The 22,187-nt window shown below is 41.7% G+C and overlaps 1 protein-coding gene across 4 annotated transcripts; it reads right to left on the bottom strand.

Annotated features, from left to right (window-relative positions):
- Nucleotides 1-63: 63 nt before the first annotated feature.
- Nucleotides 64-21,778, bottom strand: slka (STE20-like kinase a). 4 transcript variants are annotated; one of them, XM_086181377.1, is made up of 20 exons: nucleotides 21,147-21,778; nucleotides 18,528-18,692; nucleotides 15,094-15,142; nucleotides 14,400-14,549; nucleotides 13,429-13,501; nucleotides 12,886-13,080; nucleotides 12,598-12,679; nucleotides 11,910-12,041; nucleotides 10,359-11,546; nucleotides 10,131-10,261; nucleotides 9,500-9,623; nucleotides 8,335-8,514; nucleotides 7,057-7,149; nucleotides 5,429-5,500; nucleotides 4,401-4,530; nucleotides 3,814-3,938; nucleotides 2,908-3,102; nucleotides 2,630-2,755; nucleotides 2,254-2,367; nucleotides 64-2,162 (listed from the first exon to the last, which is right to left on the bottom strand). In XM_086181377.1, the coding sequence occupies exons 1-20, from the start codon at nucleotides 21,294-21,296 to the stop codon at nucleotides 2,016-2,018; spliced, it is 3,621 nt and encodes a 1,206-aa protein (XP_086037503.1). In that variant the 5' UTR covers nucleotides 21,297-21,778; the 3' UTR covers nucleotides 64-2,015. The 4 variants fall into 4 exon arrangements, with proteins under 4 accessions (XP_086037503.1, XP_086037504.1, XP_086037505.1 ...); XM_086181378.1 differs by lacking the exon at nucleotides 5,429-5,500; XM_086181379.1 differs by lacking the exon at nucleotides 7,057-7,149.
- Between the last annotated feature and the right edge of the window lie 409 nt (nucleotides 21,779-22,187).

The following is a 22,187-nucleotide window of genomic DNA, read 5'->3' as shown; positions in this document are numbered from 1 at the left end:
AGTTTTGATATTTGCATGACTAAATTGATCTTCAAACATCCAGAGAGCTTCAAATGGCAAATGAACAGTTAATATTTTATTTACAACAAATATGTCCATTTACAAAGACACTTTCAATACATTTGATCTGACATCAAAACTGCATATACTGAGAATATTCATAGTAGTGAAGTAACAACTTAGCAACACTTCCAAAAAAAAAAAACCCAAAAACAAAACTGCTCTAACTCAATAAAAATAAAAAAAATATTTGAAATCTGTTGGCTGTACGGTGTGATTCACTGTACAGCCTAAAATAAAAATCCAGCATAAGGAAAACTCAGCATATAGAAATTATCATTTGCATCGTTGATACACAAAATCGACTAATCCGTAATTAATACATATTTGACATGATGAAACAACTCAACACAGTTAAAGACGCAGCGTTTCACCTTTCATACAGCTCATCAGGAATTACAGCCTCAGGAAGCCGCTTGTGCTCATAAAAGAAGGTCGAAAAAGCCCCAAAAAAGAAGAAGAAAAGAATGAATGAAAGAAAGAAAGCAGGCATTCAAAAAGGTTCAGTCAATTTGGGAGTTTCAATAGGCTTGGTGAGTCACTGCCACTAACACATGACAGTTTACTACTGCATATTTTTACTTTTAGCTCACGTGGCAAAAAAAACAAACAGTGCAAATCAACAGCTTTACATTCCTGTGGTTTGTGTGTTCATACAAGTAGCACACGCTCATATATACTGGATGTATCCTGCTCCGTCGGGTTGCAAAGTTTTCAGTTCATTTCCAAAGAAGTGCTTGGGAATTTGGCGAATTTCACCTTCATTTGCAGACTTGGAAACTTTCTACGGGAATTAACATTTTCAGGGTAATTTACTGTACTTTATTAGCACCTTGCACGCTACTGCAGGGCGTTTGACCCCCAAGATTACGTCTAATAAGCGACGCTTTGGTGATATTGGAGGGTTGATCTGAATTCCCCTACAAACTGCAAATAATTTTTGTTGTTGTTCAATGAAAGAATCCAATCAGGTCACAAATAGATGGGAGTCATAAAAAGACATTTTTTTAAATGTTTATTACAAATACTTGCATGCATTTGCTAAGAATACAAAGGGTTCACATCTATGTCTGTTTTTGACAAGGTGTAAACAGATAGAATTTATTATCCCAAAATTTATAATCTACTGCTGTTAATTCCCATGAAAATTCCCCAACTCTAAATATTCCCTGAATTTTGCAACCCTTCCCTCCAGGAAGTAACGGTCACCTCGGTATTTAACTAAATGCAGGGGAGTGCTTTAAGAGTACAGCAATGCCATGGAATCATGTACTAAAAGAATACATTTTTGTTCATTTTACTGCAAAAACCCTTGTGGTACACATTTAAGTGTTCGAGCTAGACACGTAACATATTACTCAGCGCATGAATCACAACACAGTACATTCCACTTGCTTTTTGATCGCAGCCTTATGATCCCATCATGCTGCTGTTTTTCATGACAACACACAGGGCACACGGGACTACACAGCCAGAACGAAGCCTTTAGCACAGCACATCCCACCCGAACCAGCCCCACCTCACATGCAGCATGACAAACCGTACGGTTGGCTTCATCACCGTTTGATGAAATTATTAAAAAATAATCTCTCGACAACGGCTGATAAATGGGTGGTAATCATATCCAAGTACTTAAGTGCAAAACATTCAGGGGGGGCACCGTATTCACAGCAAACACATGGAAGTGCCTAAATGCAACAACTCAAAGGAACATATGAGGCACTAGAGAGAATTCCTCCTGGAGCAGGCGCTGCTTCCACAAGCACGGCGCCTGCTGCAGATTTTTAACTGGAACATGCGCCAAAAAAGTGCATACTGTCCGTCGGACATTTCCCAACAAGCTGAGAAAAAAGGGAACGGTGTGTAGGCACGTCTCGCTCACTAAAGGTGGAATCAAAGCAGTGAAGACATGTTTATCAGAGAAATGATGCTCCATGGTGCAGGCCGACTAGGGGCTATAAGCCAGAGTTGTGCAGGTTTGGGATGGGGTAGAACTTGGACACTCTACTCTGCGTGGTGGGATTAAGGCATTCGGATTCACCACTCATCTTGAAAAAGACCTCCTGCTCCTGGAGCTTCCGTGTGAACTCGTCCTCTAACGCCTGCAGGGGGCAGCAGATACACAGAAGAGTTAGATAGAGGCCACAGCAGGACTGAGAATCCTTCAGATCAATAAAGGGACGGTAATCTGGCCTTTTTCCTGGGTCGTAGCTTCTCTCTCCACTCCTTGATCTCCTGGCTGTGCTCCTCATCCAGCTCCTTCAGCTTCTGGGTCTCGTGTTCAATCAGAAGGTGGCATTTCTCATTCTGAAAGACAATGGGATTAATATCTCCACTTACAGGGACTTTATCTGCGCTGGGATTAACTCCTGTTCCTCCTTCTTTCGCGGTTTTGAGTTCAGAAAAGTCCTTTTATTTCCTTTCCGAACATTTCACTTGGATGGTCCCTTGATAGCTAAGCACCAAAAGTGGGTTTCCTGTTTAAATCTATCTAAACGCATCTCATGTGCAAGCGTGCGTGTGTGTGTGTGCGTGTGTGTGTGTGTGTATGTGCACAGTGTGGCCTCACCTGCAGCTGCTGCAGCTCTCTGATGTTCGAGTCACACTGCAGCTGCAGATCTCTCATCTGATTCTCATGTTTCTGGTGTTGGTGGAGTCTCTCGTTCTTCTGCCTCTTCTCTTCCTGAGAAGCAAACTAGACCACACAGAAGTGTATGGAGTCACAGAAGAAAATCTATTTTTAGATGTTGAAAATGACTGGCCGTGCTGATCATGGCCGCAACTCTCTGCTAGTGTAACAGGATGTTGAAAAGTTTAGTCACTCTTCCTGAAATGAGGCAACTGCACCTGTTTTATTCGTTCTCTCTCCTGCTCGGGTGTCACTGCTGCCGTAGCCGTGATGCGGAGGCTCTTCTTGAACATGGCCATGCGAGTCTTAGCCTCGCTGCGCTGGATCTTTGGCAGACGAACCCTCTCTTGGGTCTGTTTGTTCTTCATCTCCTCGATCAATCGCTGGTTGTAGCGATGCATCTGCTCCATCTCCTGTACGATACACACACAATTTCACACTGTCAGAGTTACCGAGACTACATGTCACCTTTGAATATGATGCCGATGTGTGAGTGTGAACTGGAGACAAACAAGTATAACACTTAAAGGACGTGTTCTTTCATTTTCAAGCTTTTGAAAAATGTGCATCTTACATTTAGCTTACTTTAAGAAAGTTCATATAAAAAGTGGAGCAGCAGCTCAGATTTCAGGGGGAATTATTGCACAGAAGCACTGTGGCGTTACAAGATGCCACTTTTCATAACGGGCACTGTTTCATGACGTATAAGAAACGCTGCTTTTGAAATTATGAATTCATGATGAACGCACATTCCTGATTAAAAGCTGGTTCAGCTTCCTGTTTCCTTTGAGCACCACATGATATTACATCTCGTCTCTCTCTGCGCATTTGAACTCGTTCACAAAGTACCACCAGAATGGAACGTGATTGGTTGGGTAGTGTCACGTGGTGTAATCTAACACACATGTAATTGGTCTGGGAATTTCCAGGGTCACTAAAAGAGAGCCTTAAAATCTAGAAAAGCTGCGCCGGTCAAAATACTCCACACACTTAAAATAAGTCTTGTAAATTTGTTGGTTAAGAGTCCTGCTAGGACGACAGCTGTAGATCATGATGTACAGAACACAATATTAAAAAGAAAACTTGTTTTTTTCGGGGTTTTGTGTATTTCTTCATGCTCTTACTTTCTCATGCCTCTTGAGCAGCTGGTGCCTCTGCAGGAAGTACTGGTCTTTCAGCTGCTGCTTGAGCTGCTGGTGCTTCTCCTGCAGGTGGCGCTCCTCCAACTCCCACATGGCTGCTTCCCGAGCTGCAGAACGTCAGCGAGTTTTAATAAGCAGACGTGTTCATGCGTGTTGGCCGGTGACGAGTCAAGGAAACAAAAAAGTCACAAGAGTTGGACGAGCTGGAGCACGTCTGCGGGTCACTGCCATTTACACGCCGCCGATAAGTTGTGAATCATGAGTGAAAGATCATGATCATCATGTCATGTTTGCATCAGATTAAAGGGATGCATCAGCTGACACGGCCACTGGACAGATAATCCATCGTGTCACGTTGACCGACGCCTAGTTTGACTTGCACAGTCATGCACTCTCAGCACAGATTCGTAACAAATGTCTGCTGATATTCCTGCTTTCATCAAACCCAGAAGTCTCTGGTGGATGTTTAACACCGTCACATGAATGCACCGCAGAGGCGTGCTTCAACTCAACCGATGAAAACAAGTGACTCTGCAGTGAAGGACATTCTCCATCCCTCCATCTCCCACCTCTCATCAGCTGCTGCTTGTGGTTGAGGCAGTCCCTCTCGATAGTGGCGATCTCCAGTTTGTGCTGCTGAATGATTTTCTTCAGAGCGCCGTCCAGCTCTTGCTGCTGCTTCTGGAGGAACTCCTGCTCCTGAGGAGGAGGAGGAAGAGCAATGAGGAACAGCCAGTAGAGGGAGCCATAAAGGGACAGCCAAGAGAGAAGAAAGCAAAAAAAGGAGACATCTATTTTTACGTAGCAAAAAAAATGAATTATCTAATCTTTCTCAAGCCATCCACTTCAAGTTCAGAACAAGACCACAGAGCACTAGATGTCACAGCATCGACTGGAATCAGAGATCATGGATGGCAACGATCCACAATGGAGGTGAAGAGAGCAAGAGAGAAAGGTTAGAGGTTCCGTAGAGATTCAGATTCACAGTTTTATGAAAGACAACATCCACAGTGACAGAGTCCAGCCTGAATTATGCACAACTCCTCATAACATCGAGTTTCTTTTCTAGCCTTATGCATAATTTGTAAAAAAAAGATGGTGACAAACTTTAGGTGAAGTGCTTCTTCTACTAATCAAAGAGAGGTGACACAGAATTCTAAGCGTTAGGAGAGCAAAACTTGTAGTTATTGATGATGCTGGCTAGAATATCATGTCATGTGTTCCATCCATCCTGTCAGTCTATATTTTGACCTCAGGGGACACAGACGAACATGATCCGGACAGATGAGGATCAACAACCACCTCTCATATTTACTCTCAGACTCCGTCTAACGAGATACAAGTAAAATATCATAAAGAGTGGAGGCGGAACGTTTGTGGACTGGTGGAGGAGAAAACTGTTCAGGAGAGGAGGAGAGAACCACTGCACAAACACAGCCATGACGACACTCAAAAAAAACATAACACCACCATCGCCCATGCTTACATGTATCCTTCTCAACTGAATCATCACATTCTGTCCTTTCACATCTAAGTATGGGCTAGAAAAATGGAGGAACGAGGCGGGGGGAGGTGGGGTGGGTGGGGGGGGACTTACATCCTGCATCTGAGCGTTGAAGAGTGCACATGAGGACAACTGAAAAGACTGTATCATAACCTGGGCCACTGCCTGCGGAGGAGAGCACACAGCGCACTCGCCCTGATCAGGGACAAACACAGCAGGCAGAGGATCTCACACATACTCACGCTCTCTCTCTCTCTCTCACACACACAACCATACATATACACTCACACACAGATTCTTCCTAAAGAGATGGCCCTTTTCCCTATTTGGGAATACTGGTGAGTTTGAGGCGCACGGCACACTTGTGGATAAATGTTAGAAGAAGCCCATTAATTAGTTATTATCGTTCTTTCTGGTCTTTTCATGCTTGAAAGCTGCTCAGAATTCCAGCACTTGACTTCCATCCAGCTTGCAAAAGAGTAGTTTTGTTAACACTGATTCCATGCTAAAGGGCTTATGGCGTTAGAAAAAAAATAAAAAGAGAGAGAGAGAAAGAAAATGTATTTTTCCATGACTGGAGTTCATACTCCAAGGTTTGGAGACGGGTGTCAGTAGAGATGTGTCTGCAATCACTCCCTGGTTCATCCAGCCATCGTTCCCCACACGACTAACACTGGAGGGTTCATAAATCCCCCTCCCCTCACCTCCCGACGGTGCCCTGTGACATAACTAGATGTCTTTTTATAGGTCACTTTCCGTCAAAGCCCAAATACAGAAGTGAATGAGAGACAACAAATATGCACATATAAGAACGACTGAAACATCCTTTTGTTTTAAGATATTAATATTAGGGTTTGACCATTGTTAATATCTGAACACTGCCTGGATATTAAACCGTTCTATTGGTGTATTCCTAAACTGCTGTCGTGTCCTGTTATTCTAAAAGTCCTCTTTTAACGACGCATGCAGTCCTCTGACAGCACAAACACGCCTAAGTTTCCAAGGACCAGGTGTCTGAGGTACGAGGACCAATGAAACTCACTCAGTGGTCGGAAAGAAAAGTAGAGCATAACTCGCGTTTGTCTGTCTCTTTCATCTCTCTCTTCCGACACTCAGACACGGACACAGACTCACACACACACATACACACACACACACACCCTGATTAGCTATCATACCGCTGTTAGATTTTCTTCCAGGAAACGGCATGCAACACAAAATACCAACAAAATAACAAAGTGAAGACTTAGTCGCCCTCTAGACTCTTTAAACACAAAACAAAAACGCTGCTTGCATTATTCTATCTGTTTGACATGAGCGCGTGCATCATCTACTGCAAATGAATATTAGCTAATGCCCTCCTTTGCTTAGTAATAACAATTTATATATCGGTACCAGAAATAAAAAACAACAACATATGGAGCAGCCCCTGATTAATATCAGTCATTGTTAGAACTATTGATGGATAATTAACAAATCCTGAGAAGTTGATTTTTTTTTCATCTTTATCTAACCCACCAAAACAAAACAAATTCGAATACTTCAATATATTGATGCAACAAATGTAACTAAGCCATACTGCATTACCGCATTAGGTCATGAATAGGGAGTGATCACAGACACAGTGACTGTTTGTTTATGAGAACCAGGACAGAGTGAATTAGGTTATGAGGAAGCTAGAAGAGGAGAGAAAGTGTAATGCGTTAGCGCAGCAGGTTTACCTCAGCAGTCTTAAGGAGCGATAGGTCCTCCTTTATGCGTTTCATGAGCTCTTTTCTCATGTGTCTGGGGGACTGTCCGACTTCCTGTTTGGCCTAGAGCGTGTGTGCGTGCGTGCGTGTGTGCAGAGAGTGGTTGGTGTTGAACATTCCAGAAATCTGATAAAGTTGGCCCAAGAGAATAGATGACATGCACAGCTGAGTTTGAGGGGAGAGATACCTCACCGAGCCATCACCTGATTAAACGTTAGCATGCTAACTTCCCACGGCCTGCTGAACTCGGCAGTCTGGTGATTAGTAGCTGCTCAGAGCCCACCGGGATTGTCAGTTGGAATGACGTCATGAGTAGTTTGTCAGAAGAAAGATTTGAATCGGGCATAGAAGAAGATTAACAGCCCCACTTTATGTCCAACGTCAATCCAGTTATTATTTAGCCTGTTAAAATGAAGAAGCAGACTAACTGAGCTGGAATCATCTGGCAACCGTGATCTCAGTCGTGACTTGTAGACTCACAAGATCCCAGTCTGAAGGCCACATTGACTGATTATATCCAATATAAGGCGTTTGTTAATGTTTACATTTGAAATGATTCCATCTGAGTTACTCAGTTACTTTAATTTTTCCCCAAACGAGCCCAACACCACTTGGAAAAATCTTCAAATATTCACCAAAGCCACCTCACACACTCATACAGAGGACATGGTTAGTTAAATACACAACACAGGGAATAAAGGACACAACATTGCAAAAAACAAAAGTATTACAATATATGCATTTTATCAGTAGGCAACAGTATAATAATACAATTTTGCAGCTAAACAACAACAACTAAAAGCACTGCTGTATGCGGAAGCAAATACTTGAAGCCATCCTGCAATCAAATAGAACTCTGGATAACACAGAAAAAACCTCCAAGCAGCCCAGAGAACAAATAGCGAGAGGCGAAACCAACGAGGAGCCATAAATGCAAAATGCAATGTCAATTAGCATGATTGCAATGAAAAAAGCAGCATGAAATAAAACAAGCACAACATGGACAAAGCATAACGACGCTGACAAAGAGCCAGAAAAGACTTATGAAGACCAATTATACAGCTAGCAAACCATCCCAATGACGTTTTAGCTCAGCCTCAGATTGAACTTTTATTAAGTAGCACAGTGTTGCTTTGGAGGCAATAAGCCTCCAGGCAGATGAATAATGGATATAGAAACATGCAGCGAACAGCATTGAGGAGTAAGAGAGCAGCTTGGCAGCATGCCGTTACACTGGACTTGTCGTACCTCTTTCTTCCTGTTCTTCAGCATGTTTTGGAACTTTGAGAGCTCCTTGTCTTGATCTGCTTTGATGCGTTTGGCTTCGTCTCTCAGCCGGCTGGTGTGATCCTGCTCCAAACGCTCGATGGTCTGCTTCTGCTTCTTCTCGAGGTTTTCGACTTCCTGGTCATATTGACGCTTCTTAGCCTGCACAGATAGAGCCATCCAACATCACCACGACGTAGCTATTTATATTACATATGTCATCACATGTAATGTTACATCATATGATCAACACCTTCCACAGAAGTAGGAGCACTATCAGTGTCCATATTTTTAAGTGTAACCTGTACAAAATGGAAGTGAGTGAGGGATTTGTCGTCGATTTTGACTGGCATTTACTTTAGCCAAGAGCACTGAATGTACACAGTGACTTCTGCGTGATGGAGACTTACATCAGCAAAAATGGTCATTTCTGGTTTACTTTCAGCCAATAAATATTGATGAATTAAATAATCCTGTGTTCTAAATGTTATCAGACCAAACAGTAATTTTGCATTTAGTCTTAATAATATATCCACTGTTTTTCACAGCTGAAACTGTAGGTAGTTATGAAGCAACAATATGGGAACTCCCGCCCTTAACTGGAATGGGATTGATCATCCGCGAGCCCCTTCAGACTTTCCAAATGCGTTTCATGACTGCACTGGAACAAATTTTATGTCGCTCAAAACAATTCGTCGATAGTTTATCAGCTGCTTCTTCCACAATGCAAGTCTACGGTGAAAAGGTATCTTCGGACAAGAAAATCAGAGAGCACATGTCAGTGCAGGACAAGTCAAATGTTTGAATGTTTTTACCGGGAGAGACAGTCATTTGGGTGTAAAAATAACATTTTTTTAACTTAAATTTGCCATGTATTAGGAGATAAATGAAGAACTAACACGGGGACACTGGATTAAAACTGAGAACATGTATAATGCCATTTTATGGGACTGTTTAAAGTTTCCAATCAATGGTAAAACAATTTGTGTTTTAACAGAAGAAATGCTCAATGTGTAAAAGACAAAGGATAGAGACAGGAGAAGCACAAAACTCAACCATTGGTTCAACTATGGGGTGAAGCAGCTTGTTTCCTAGGAGAAAGCCACATAAAACAACACCCGGCTGTGGTGTGAACAGACTGACTCACTGTAGTTTCCTGTTCAAAGCGGCGGAAGATATGCTCTCTCTGCTGCTGCAGCTTGTTGCTGAGCTGCTGCTGAGCCCTCTGCTCCTCTTTCTGGAGGAGGCGCAGCTCTCGTAACTCTTGCCGCCTGAGGAAACCACACCAGCAGTTAGGACTTTCCCCTCACAAAAAAAAAAAAAAGGTTGATCATCTATTCTTTTCTCATATGCAAATCGTATCACATTTAGTACAAGGTAAGAAGCATTCACGTTTCATAGATGACGTGATATTTCTGCAGTGGTATTTGTGAGGGTTTAACTGATACCCGTCAGCTCTCTGGATTACAGTCAGAAGGTCGTGAGCCCAAAAGAAAACTGTCCAACTGTTCTTATTTAAACAATCACAGCAGCAGGTCTGGTGTCTTTAAAAGGCAACATGGGAGTAAAATGATGCAAACCCCCTCACAGAAGATAACCTATCTGGCCGTTGTAAAAAGCTGTGGGAGTTTTGATCTATTTAAGGCAGGCATGTTAAATGGGTCATGTCCCATATTTAGAGCAACAGTACAGAGAGCACATTCAAGAGAGAGAGAGAGAGAGAGAGAGAGAGAGAGAGAGAGAGAGAGAGAGAGAGAGAGAGAGAGAGAGAGACGTACCTCAGGAACCTCATCTCCTCGTTTTTGGTGTCATTGTCCGTCACTATCTTCGACGTTGTCACACTGACCTCCACGCCATCCACCATGAACTTACGGGTCTTCTTCAATGTCTTCTTCTGACGTTTTGACTCCTAAAAAGTAAACGGGGGAGTTTTATGGGAGATCAGATGATCGATTATTGTTGATACATGACAGCAGAAGTTGTTGATGAGGGACTGATTTCATTACCTGAACTGACACCGAGCCCCCTTCTTTGCTCTTGGACAGGAAACTGGAGATGGACAGGTTGAGGTCAAGGCTGTTGCTATCAGCAGCAGAGCTGGAGCCAGAGTCTGAGTCCTTCTCCACATCTTTTTTGGTCACAGACGGGCTTCCCTGCTCCACCTTAGCTTCTGTTTCACTCTGTGAGACATTGTGATCATTGCTCTCTTCAGCAGGAGTCGTCTCCTCATCTTCCTTTACATGGACAGCCTTAATTGGAACCACTTGTTCCAAGTCCTTAGATGTGTCTCTGATTTCATCACACCCTTCATTTGTTGTTTCAGCTGGTGCCTGTGCCTCAACCTCCTCTTTGACCTGATTCTCTTGTTCGGGCTGCTCAGCCTCCTCTGAAGCCTTCTCCTCAGGCTTTTCTTCTATCGCCTTGCTTGCCTGACTTTCCTCCTTCTCCTTCTCAACCAGAGCCTCAGCAGAGCACTCATCCACACTCAACTCTGCTTCTGTATCTACGTCTACATTTGTATCGGTTATATTTGATTCCGGGCATGACTCAATATCCTTATTTACATCTGTGCCATTAACCATGTCTGATATTCTGTTCTCTGTCACTGTTTGTTGAAGCCCCTCCTCCTCCTCCTCCTCTTCCTCTGGTTGCTTGTTCTCTTGTTCCACCTGTGTTTCCTCTGATGCAGCTTCTGGTTCTTTAGTTATAGTTTCAAATTGCTCTTCTGATTCTATGGATTCAGCAGGCTGCTGACTTGAGTCTTCAGCTTCTTCACCTGCTTCTTTTTCTTCTTCTTTGGTCACCTCCTCTTCCTTCTGTTCCCCTTCTGACACAGGTTTGTGTGTATCCACTTCATCTAAAGACTCTTCCTGTTGTGATACCACAGGCTCAGTGGAAACCTCTTCAGCTGGGACATCTTCTAGTTCAGCCTCCTTGATGGACTCGACCAGCCCTGAGGCCAAGTCTTCATTACTGGCATCAGACACCTCATTGAGCTTCTCCTCCTCAGTCTTGTCGATCTCACTAGTTCCGAGTCCTTCATCAGAGAGCTTATCACTGGTTCTATCCTCAGCCGGCTCAGCCTCCATCTTTTCTGTAACAGATTCCAGCGCGGAAGGAGTTGGCGGAACTTTATCATCCTCTGAGCTGGCAACACTGACATCGGATGGTGCTCGCTTGTGTCCAGGAACGGCCTGAGTCAACAGGCCGAAACAGAGAGATAATACCATCAAATATCATCATAAGAATGTGGAACAATTCTACATCATTTTATTTGACGGTAAAACAAAAACTTGACACAGAATTAACTAGGTGCATCTACTTTTTTTGGACCTTCTCAAACTTGTGGTATCAACTTATAGACAGTCTTTTCTGCAACTTGTTCACCCCCCAATTTAGGCAACTAAACACTTTTTCAGTGGTATTGTGATATATACATATACACATATATATAATAAACATGCTAACAACATATATACATGTGTGTCTATGTATGTACATACATGCATGTATATATATGGACATGTGCATACACACACACCATTAAAACCACATACCAGAGGTGTCTCAGGCTCTTCCTCCTCTTCCTCCTCTTTGCTATCCTCAATCTCCTCAGTGACTTCAGCTTTAGCCTCCGCTATGAGCTCTCGCAGAGGTTTGCTGTCAGTTACGCTGCTTACAAAAGGATGCTGCCAGGACGAACGGAGACACAAAGAGAAATCAAATACAACATGACCGAGAAGTTGTTGTTAAATAAGGTTTATAAAGTTTCCTGCATCATCTGATCCAATACAGCAGCAGAAGACATGCAATGTTAATGTAATATACATCTGAATTACTGAAATAATAGTGTAGCCACTGGACTTTAGGTTTTCAGAAAATATGAGATCTTTGTCACAGCAAAAATGTTAAATCTGCTAGGCTTGCAATTTCTTATATGGGTGTTCTCCATCAAATTCAACAGGGTGGAAAATTTTGTGACTTGGTTAATTTATTTCTGTATTAACCGTTGGGAGAAACTAGGAACTAGGGCCATTCCCACACATTTAACCTGATGCAGAGAAGCTATCGTAACAGATAATTAACTTCCTAATTCTGTACATTTTAAATACCTGTAAAAAGTCCTATTTAAGACCAAAAATACACATTCTAGATCAAATGCAAGACTTATTAAAGCCTGGTGGACTGATAGTGAACTGATAGTGTTTGTACACTACAGTGGATGACTGGGGTGAAGCAGCTTACCTGTAGAAGCTGTACTGGACCCCACCTATTGTCCACATTCTTATCAAGTGCTTTCCGCAGAAAGTCACTGAATTCCGGTGACCTTTAAGTTTATAGAAGAACAAACAGAATCATTTATGCTCCAAAGTCAGGTATCACGCAACAAAACGTATAAATAACTTTTCCCCTGTGCCTGCTCAGTTTAGCAGGATTGATTTGCAGAGCGTTCTCATACCCAACATATCCTTATCACTAATCACAAAACATTCCAGTGCCACCTCGCTAGTCAACACCACAGCACAATCTCACCAGCGTGAGGGATGCATTAGGGTGGGCGGCTCGGACTTGGCTATTTTCAGCAGCACTCTCATGGGATTCATCTCGTGGTTGGGCGGCTCAATCTGCGCCAGCTCTATAAGGGTGACCCCGAGGGACCAGATGTCAGCCTTGTAGTCGTATGGACGGTCCTTGGATGTTTCGCACATAACCACCTCAGGGGCCATCCTGCGCCGTGAGAAGAAAATAGATTTGAAACAACTATTAAACATTTGGAGAGCAAATGAAGGTGTGGGTCCAAGACTGTTCTTTGATCTGGTTCTTATTTTTACAACAGGAAATGACATTAACACTGAATGTGTGTGCATATCTGCCTGGAATTTGAAAGCTATTGAGCAAGCCTATTCACCATTTCACACTGAGGTCATCTGACACTCTTTTAACTTGCTGAATGAAATGGCAGCTTTTGTGATACCGCTTTGAAAAACGGTCACCCCCTCGCCGTTGGACATGCTATGACAATTATCAGAGGAAAAAGCGTTGAATACCCTCTTGTATCCTGGCTGCATGACTCACCAGTATGGAGTGCCGATGAAAGAATCTCTTCTCTGTAACGTTTTGGTATTTTTAGCCGACACCCCAAAGTCAGCTGAAAAGTAGAAACCAAATAAGTTTTTTTTAATTGCGACCCAGCTAAAGCTGCGTGATGACATCTTCTATGTTGACTATTATGATGCAAAACAACATAAGGCACACTTCTACTGACAAGCAATCGTTCACATCATCCTTAACTAAATGCTCCATTTTTCAAATGTGACACTCGTAAGTGGACATAAAAGCCTCGCTGTTCATTTCATAAAGCTCTTAGGAGGCCATCGTGGCTCGCAGCAGTTACCTGAGCTATTACTTCAGTCTGCTCTCATGTCTCTTACAGTCCGTACCCATTAGAGGGAAAGAGAGCTATCATTAAGCCCCCTTGAGTATGCTTGATAATTATTGTTTGCCAGCATCCGCCATGACCCCTCTGCCTACAGAACATGAATCACCAGCGGCTATGGATGCTACACCAACACTTCTGGGAGATTATGTAACCAATTCAACGCACCTCCAGAATGTAAGTGAGAGTTAAAGAAAAACAATTTGTTTTAACTTTTTTGTGCCACCAACGATATGAATGGCTCATTCTAATATTATCGTATGTAAACAGTCTGCTATGCACTTGCTGAGTGCTGTCCCCAAAGTCACATAGCTCAGCTGGTTACTACAGCACTGAGGGCACAGGGATCCAAAATTTTCTAATTAGCTTTTTAAGCCTATTAGTGTTGGCCCTGCAGGAAGGTTCTTAGTGGCCACCAAGGACACTGGCTAAGAGAGAAATCAACAATGAATCAGCTTTTGTTCTGTGTAAGTATTCTACAGAGGATCCCAACGTGTGCTTAGCTGGAACAGGAGTCATTTTTCTAAGCTGAATAATCCTTCAACATTTAGAGAAACATTAAGATGTAGCAGCCAACATTAATAGCTTTTTTCTTCTTTTCTTTTATTACCAAGTTTCACTTCCCCATCCAAGGAGAGGAGAATGTTCCCAGCTTTCAAGTCTCTGTGGATGACCTTGTTCTCATGGAGGTAACACAAGGCCTCCAAAGTCTGTTTACACACCACACGGATCTGTGGCTCCGTCAGGGGCCGCTCCAGTTCTGTAGATAAACAAGTGAAATTCACAGGTCATATTTTATTCTGGATCATTAGGTCCTGGCACACTTTCACAAAAACAAGAGTTGTACAACATTAAAAGTGATGGCCTGCTGGTATCCCATAGCAACTGAGGGACAAAACTCCACCCTTGCCAAACTCAGCATGTATGACTGGAAAAGTATGTTGGGAGATATTTGTTATAGGTGAGTCACACTGCGGATCAGCACCCAACAACATTCAGCAGTGGAGCCAATCTGTGCTCTACGTCAGTCACACATACAAAGAAGTATAAAAATGGGTTCTTCAAGCTTCAAAATAAGAGAAACAGACATTAGAGTGGACCAGCCACTCCTTGAAATCTGAGCTACAATAATTACACACTTGGAATAGTCTACCGGCAGGGAGAGGGAGAAAAAAAAATCCCACAGAGGCTTCTGGATGAAATGAAAAGAGCTGGCACTTGAGGATGAAGCAAAGAAAAACCTCCCAAACGTTAGTGGGATTTTTTTGTTTTTTTAATTTGCTTCGGTAATAGCAGGGACTCACCCAGCATGATGGCATCCACTGCACCACCTGCACAGAACTCGATCAGAATCTGAAACGACAACAAGAAAAGTGGAACAGTAAGAAGGTTTCGATGTAAGGGATCCACGATTTCAACAACTCTCACAGCATATATTTCTTTAAAATGTGGATCTAATTGACCAAGTATGATGGCCACAAAGGGCTGTTTAGGAAAGACGTCAGTACCCTGACTCTGTCAAGACACTCATCTGTGCTCCGTCTTTGTATTTCGTTATTGTTTTCATCACACATTCTGATGAAAAATGACTTCCTCTTTTAGCCAAGTCAAATCTAACAGTTTGATTTCCAAACTAACAATTAATGGATGAGTTGAGCGTGAGGAAACTGATTTCCAACGATTTTGATTATCGATTTTTTTTTGGAGAAAAAATATTTAAAAAAAACATCACTGCTCCTAGATTCTTGAAGACATTAAAAAGCGTCAGCAACACTTGTAGTGTATCGAACAAATTTATAAGCCCGATGCATTTAAGCTTGTGGCCTTCATCAGGGTGACCAAGCCTCTGTTAGTCTCTCTCCACAGCTGACAACTACAACTCTCTGTTGATGTTTCTGTCTGGTGACCCCGATGACACTACAAGTCACTTTGAGCTCAGGTAAATTTTTATTTTTTATTTATTTATTTGACATTTTCTCAACTTTTAATAGGTTAAACTCCAGATGCAGTCATACACAGTGTCATTCATGTCATGAACATCTTCGACATCCTTACGCTTACTCTCCTAAAACATACAATTTATCATAGGGGAAGTGTAGTGGTGGAAATGATGAAAAAAAACAAGTGAGGTGAAAACTTGGCAACCTTCAGTCACAACATCTACATGCATAAAGTGTCTGAAATAATAAAAAACCATGTGCGTTTATTGCAGGCATTTTCATTGAAATATGTTACATAAAAACAGCCTCAGCATCATTCTGCAGCCAGTATTATACACTTGTTCATGGATGTATTTATTATTATTTAGTTTAAGTATTGCCACAGTATTTGTGGAATGTGTGCTGTGTTTTATTGGTGCTGCCTCTGGTACTGAATTTCCCTCTGGGATCAAAAAAGTATCTATCTATCTATCCATCCATCCAAAACAATAACTTCTCTCTCCTTACGTTTAGTGGTCATTACATATAAAAGTTGGATTACTCCTTGTAAATTTCAAAAGTGGCTGTTTCAATTAACCATTGACAAGCCTGACAAGAGCTATAAACAGTTTAGCAGAGTAGCAGACATCCTGCGTAGTATACGGTCTGTGCACAGTACACCTTATATTGTTTGGTGTAATGTGAGTGCTGTCTGACCTCTGTTGTAGTAAGTGATGTAATATGCCCAAACATTACTTCATCGGTTTCGGATGATAAACAAACAAAAAACAAAACATAAAAAAAAAAAAATCATCAAGCAAAGGTAAAACAAGGCACTGCCCTCCATTCAGAGACTGAAATAAAGAGGGAGGGACCAGTGGTTGTTCCTGTTCTGCATGATGCTTTATTGTGCCGTGAGAACTTGGCGTGTAGTCAAGGAGCGTGTAATTTTCACAGGTGTTCAAGTATGAATACACTAAACGTTGCTGATCATCAGGTTCAATATTAGATGATACATTTCTGTCGTTTTTTTTTTTATGGATCATTTGTGGAAAAATAAACATTTTGCACATTAACTCATCACATGCACAGCAGCGGCAATTATGCATTCATCATGCCGCTTAAAGACGGGGCCTGAGGGACAACCTGCATGCAGCCCTGAATTATTCACAGGCACTTTCTCCAGCCTCCGAAACCACTCCATTATCTTCCCGTAGACGTGGGCAGTACACAAGGGATGGTCACATGACACCACCTGCCAAGACCAAATTGCTTAGGGGCCTCTTACTGGGCACACAGCACGAGCATGACTGACGACATATTCAAAACCGTGCTGTAACTTAACTTTAGGCTCAGCCCTAACAAAGCTTGATAACTGCAATGAAGTAAGCAGATGCACTATCTAAGATGGATCCTTATTATAAAAAAAAAATATATATTTTGGTCTCTCAAAATTCAATCACAATTGAGGCTATTCTGTTAAAATATATATCCATTTAGCTATATGTATACATAGGTTTATATTGATTTAAAGATAAGACCCGAGTACTCTGGCTCTGACAACAAAAACTCATTAACTAGCATTATGTTGGACTACCACTAATGAGTGGACCTCATGTAATACAGAGGCGGGGAACCAATTCAGGGATGAACTAAGATTCTTCAATGATTCATGCATGGATGCAGAAGATGTAGTATTATTTGAATTTATGTGTCAGAAGTTCAGTGTGAGCTTCACACACACACACACACACACACACACGCACGCACACGCACGAACACGCACACACAGCGATGCAGCCAGCAGCCAGAGATTAAATCAGGTCAAGCGAAAATAAAGTTTCACCTAAGTGGAAGAAAACTAGATGTTTCATACTGTGAGTGCAAAAAAAGCTTTGAAAGTAAAATGCTATTAAGCACAATTCATCCAAATGTTAAAAAATGTACAACAGTAATATTTTTAACTCTTTTGTCTATAGCAAATTTTTATGAACCAGTTAGAATTAAAGCTATCTGTGCTGCGTGACTAAATTCTTACTTAATTATATACATGTTATATATCCACCTATTTCTTGTGACAAAGTCTGCTTAAATTCACAAAATTCTCAAACACAAGATCTGGTGGAAACTAACAGGAGTGCATCAGTTATAGAAACAACTTCTGGCTCTCTATAACATAAACTAGTCATAGTGCAACACGCCTAAATTAACCCAAAGCCCAGTATCATATATAGTATGTGTCAGTCCAGCAAACAGAAGTCAACTTAAAAAACAGCAACTGACACTACACTTATGAACCAACCTGTGCACCTGCTGCATAATATGGTAAATTCTGCCCTTGGCAAAGTAAATAAAAGCTCAACAAGCATTTATAAAGATTAGTGTATATACCACAAACAAAGAGGTGATACGGGACCGATAAAACTACATTCAACTATGTCACGAACGCAATCCGCTCCACTTGTTGACATAATCCCACACCTAAAATGACACTGCAGTTCATATGTTTTATCATTGCAAATCTGAAGTACAAACTGATTTCCTCATTTGTTTCATTTTTTTTGACTCCTCAAATGTGGGTGGGAAAAAAATGCACTGCCATTATCCATTACTCGAATCAGAAACAAATAGTTGCCAGCAATGGCTTTGTGTGTCCAGTGTCCAGGCATGACTGGTTGACTGCCTGCATCGCCTTGGCTTTAACTCAACACACACACACACACACACACACACACACACACACACACACACACACACACACACACACACACACACACACACACACGCAAGAAACAACTGCTTTGTCATAATCTACTTACCCAAAGTTTTCCTTCAAAATAGAAGGCGTCCAGCAATTTAACGATGTGATGATGGTTGCAGGAAGCCAGAATGTCTATCTCTACCATGTAGTCTTCCAATTCATCCTCTGTCTTTGTGTCAATCACCTTGGCGGCAGCCAGGGTCCCATTTTGCTTGTTCTGTGCCTGAAATCATCAATGACAACAACAGGAAATCATGGAGTGTGTTCTATATATTTAAACTGTGTCATTTGGAGCGTAAAGAGAAAGACTGGCAGAACTGTATGTTGTTCAATACAGGATTCAAGATCCAGGGTAAGATAAGAGGTGCAAGCTGTTATGGACAGACATCCATCAGCACTTCATTGAAGGCAAAGCTATTTTAGGGGAAGAGCAATAAACAGAGGAGCACTTTCTGGCATATGAAACAATATTAAAAGGATCATGTCTCCATGATATATTTTGAATGATTGCAGGTTGTTTTATTTTGAAAAATAAAATGGCTGTAGAGAAGGCCCCGGAACCAGTCAAAAGAATTTCATGTATAATCATCTTTGGACCAACTCTTACAAAAGCTGTGAAGCGCACTTCCTGCTTTTCTTCTTCTCCCCTTGCTGCTTTCTTTTTAGCCACTTTGAAACGCTTGCTATGACATCAGACATTACGCTGAAGTTATTTACAGCTATTAGAGTAAAAAAAAGGACCTAATTCGATTCATTTCACCCATCAGAAACCTCACAAACACAAAAAAAAACCACCACAACTTCTGTCGAATGCGTAGAGGAGGGCAATTTTAATGCCAGTTTGGATGAAATGTTTTTTACTATTAACACGTCAGGGAGGACAGGAAAAATAAAAAGGAAGGGAGTGTGTCAGATGCTATGTTTACACAGTTCTAACCTGACACACACCCTGTCTTTCCCTTCATATTAGCCATCCTCTGTCTAACTAGTCTGTCTGTCATATTTGAAGTCATCTGACTCAATCTATCTGTTAGCGGCAGGCTGTATCAGCACGTCTTTATGGCAGCTTGTGCTTTGTGTGTTTTGTCCCATGCACTGCATCTCATAACATGCCTCTGCAGTAATCAAGCGGTACTGTACAGTCCCATCATGCTACGTTAGGTTAAAACTCTTTGAAACAGCTGTTCACGCTTTGCTGGCAGTCGCCCCACCTAAATGAGGCAGCCATCAAAAGACTGTGAAATGACTAATGAAATACGTGTTCTGTCTGTATGACCTGATGAGGCCATCAGATGGATGGGAGACAAAGCCTCTAACGACTCTAGGTGCTGCACGATTAACCGCAATGGTGATGTCAGCTTGTGCAATTATATAACCACTAAAAATACAACGACAACAACAACAAAACCCCACTTATTTTGTACGGTGCACCAAAAATGTTGCAGGCAATGCTTTCTGTTTGAATAAGGAATCTGTTTCTATTTAAAATAATTTAGAAAAAACATTGTTATTTTTAAACAGTCCTGCACAACTGTTTGGTTTTCTATTTAAAAAAAAAAAAAAGAGAGAGAGAGAAAAAAAAAGGAAAGCTGGTTCAGAGGTTTTCCAAAGTGTGAAGTGGGGGCTTCCCAGGGTGGCTTCAGTCAGTTTCAGGGAGGCTCAGTGGCTGTACATGAAGGAATATTCAGAGGACATCAGGTAGAAGAGCCTGAATGTATGTGATTTGGTTAAAAACACCTCTAGTTAAAAGATGCAGTAGGTTGGGGGACTTTTTTTTAACCGTACATCTAATTTTCCATGAGTCAAAACCAAATAAATAACTCAGGGCAGACTGTTTTCTTTAATTGACATACTTTAAAACAGCTATATTAGGCTTGCTAGGCTAAATGGTTTCCCAGTAATGTGATTAAATAACATAATAATGATCCAGAAAACTATAAAACTATAAGAATGTCAGGAGAGGTATGAAGCTTCGTCTGAAGGTAGTCCACCAACACCTGAGCTACTTTAAGTTTCCACGTTTAAGTTTAGAAACACACATTTAAAGATTGCAGGTAATTTGTGAGCATTTTTCTTGGTAAGCAGGCAAAAAGACTCATAATATCATTTATTACGTTGTAATACTGTGCTCAATAACCACAGTAAGACTCTTTTTTTCACCAAATTCTGCAACACTACTTTAAACTTTTGAAGGCACCTGTTTCCAGGATTCCTTATCTAATTATGAATGCCCTGATCTCTCTCCAAGGAACTCCAGACAACCCAGTCTGGCATTTATGATCCATGTTTATTCTGTGGGATTTCACCACACCTTCATTAAGGCAAGCTGCAAATCATTGACAGGGCAAAGTCATATTCTGGAAATGTGACCAAAATGGGAAATGCCCCTCACACTTAGAGTAGGGACAACCAAAACACACAGACCAAAATTATGTTTGATGATGAAATGGAGTATGCGGTAGGACTTCAGTGACATAACATGCATTTGGGGGACTAACTCAATTACTGGAGCTTTAATAGCCTGATGTACAAGGCTTCAATTAAACTGTCACTGCTGTCATTTAAATATCATATACTGTAACCGCCATGCAACAACAGGGGCCACATAAGAACCGAATACATGAAGAACATAGGTTCGAAAACCCCAGAAGGGACGTAATAAACATATGTATATTACCTTGTAGACTTTCCCAAATGCTCCATCTCCAAGTTCCCCTATGATCTCCCAAATCTCCTCCGGGTTCACGTCTCTGTGCACATGCTCGTACTGCTTCTTCTTCTTGTCAGGCCCTAGCTTGAAAATCTTCCGAAAATTGAAAAAGGACATCTTTTTGCCCTTTTTTTGGGGTGGGGGGGGGGGGGGGTCTTTAGATCTGGTTATTTCCGCCCAGAAATGTAGCGGTTCCTCCACAGCTCAAACGGCTATCGAAATAACAGCATGCGGGCGGTAAATAGAGACAGACACAGCGGTATTGTCGCCATTAGGCCATAATAACGCCAATTATAACTTCCCTCGACGATGGTTAAACACAATCATACCATAGCTAGCAGTGCTCACAGGACGCTGGCCGAGAAGGTGAAAGAGACAGAAGAAGAAGAATGAGAAGGAGAAGAAGAAGAAGAAGAAGAAGAGTTCCGCGGCTGCTGTTTCCGTTTTAAATGACTGGAATTAAAATGAAACAAAAAACCCTGATCAAACCTTCAAAGTCGACCCTATGTTTTCACTGTTCAACGTAGCCGGGAAAAAAACAGGCAGTCAGTAGACCTCATGCCTCGGTTAGCTGACCATACTGAAGTTGGCAGCTCAGCGTCAAGTAAGCTAGCGTATTTCTTGCAACTTCCGTCAAACCCTTTCACAATAAGTTATATAAAATTAGCAAATGGATAGAAAATCAGTTATGAGTGCTAATGGGGAACTCGTGCTATTTTTAATAATAGAGGAGTAACTTGAGTATGATAGTAAAATTTGTATCAGTTATATTGTGTCTTCTCTACGGTGCACAGCTCTAAATATCTTCAAGCGGAAGCAGGTATTTCCGTTGTCGACCGGTGTATCAGTAGTTAACTTGACGCAGTTGAATAGCTGTATCGGTTTCCTGATTCTCCCCGGCAGGAGGAGGACATGGGCAGGACGTAAGCTTTACCACGCATGCTGCTTGTGTTTCTGTCGTCATGAAGACAAAAGAGAGTAAAGTTGTTCCAAAATAAAAATGTTGGC

Source organism: Aulostomus chinensis, chromosome 16, assembly GCF_037954235.1.
Source record: "Aulostomus chinensis isolate RoL2024-O1b breed Wild chromosome 16, RoL_Achi_v1.0, whole genome shotgun sequence".
NCBI lineage: Eukaryota > Metazoa > Chordata > Actinopteri > Syngnathiformes > Aulostomidae > Aulostomus > Aulostomus chinensis.
This window is presented reverse-complemented; position numbering and strand designations above follow the sequence as displayed.

What these genes read in the sequence shown, in the direction of transcription:
- slka (XM_086181377.1), bottom strand. Translation starts at nt 21,296, where the DNA reads ATGTCCTTTTTCAATTTTCGGAAGATTTTCAAGCTAGGGCCTGACAAG. An exon ending in CATTTGGGAAAGTCTACAAG is followed by an intron (nt 18,693 to 21,146) that starts GTAATATACATA and finishes TGATGATTTCAG; the next exon opens with GCACAGAACAAGCAAAATGG. An exon ending in AGCTACGACCCAGGAAAAAG is followed by an intron (nt 2,163 to 2,253) that starts GCCAGATTACCG and finishes TGCCCCCTGCAG; the next exon opens with GCGTTAGAGGACGAGTTCAC.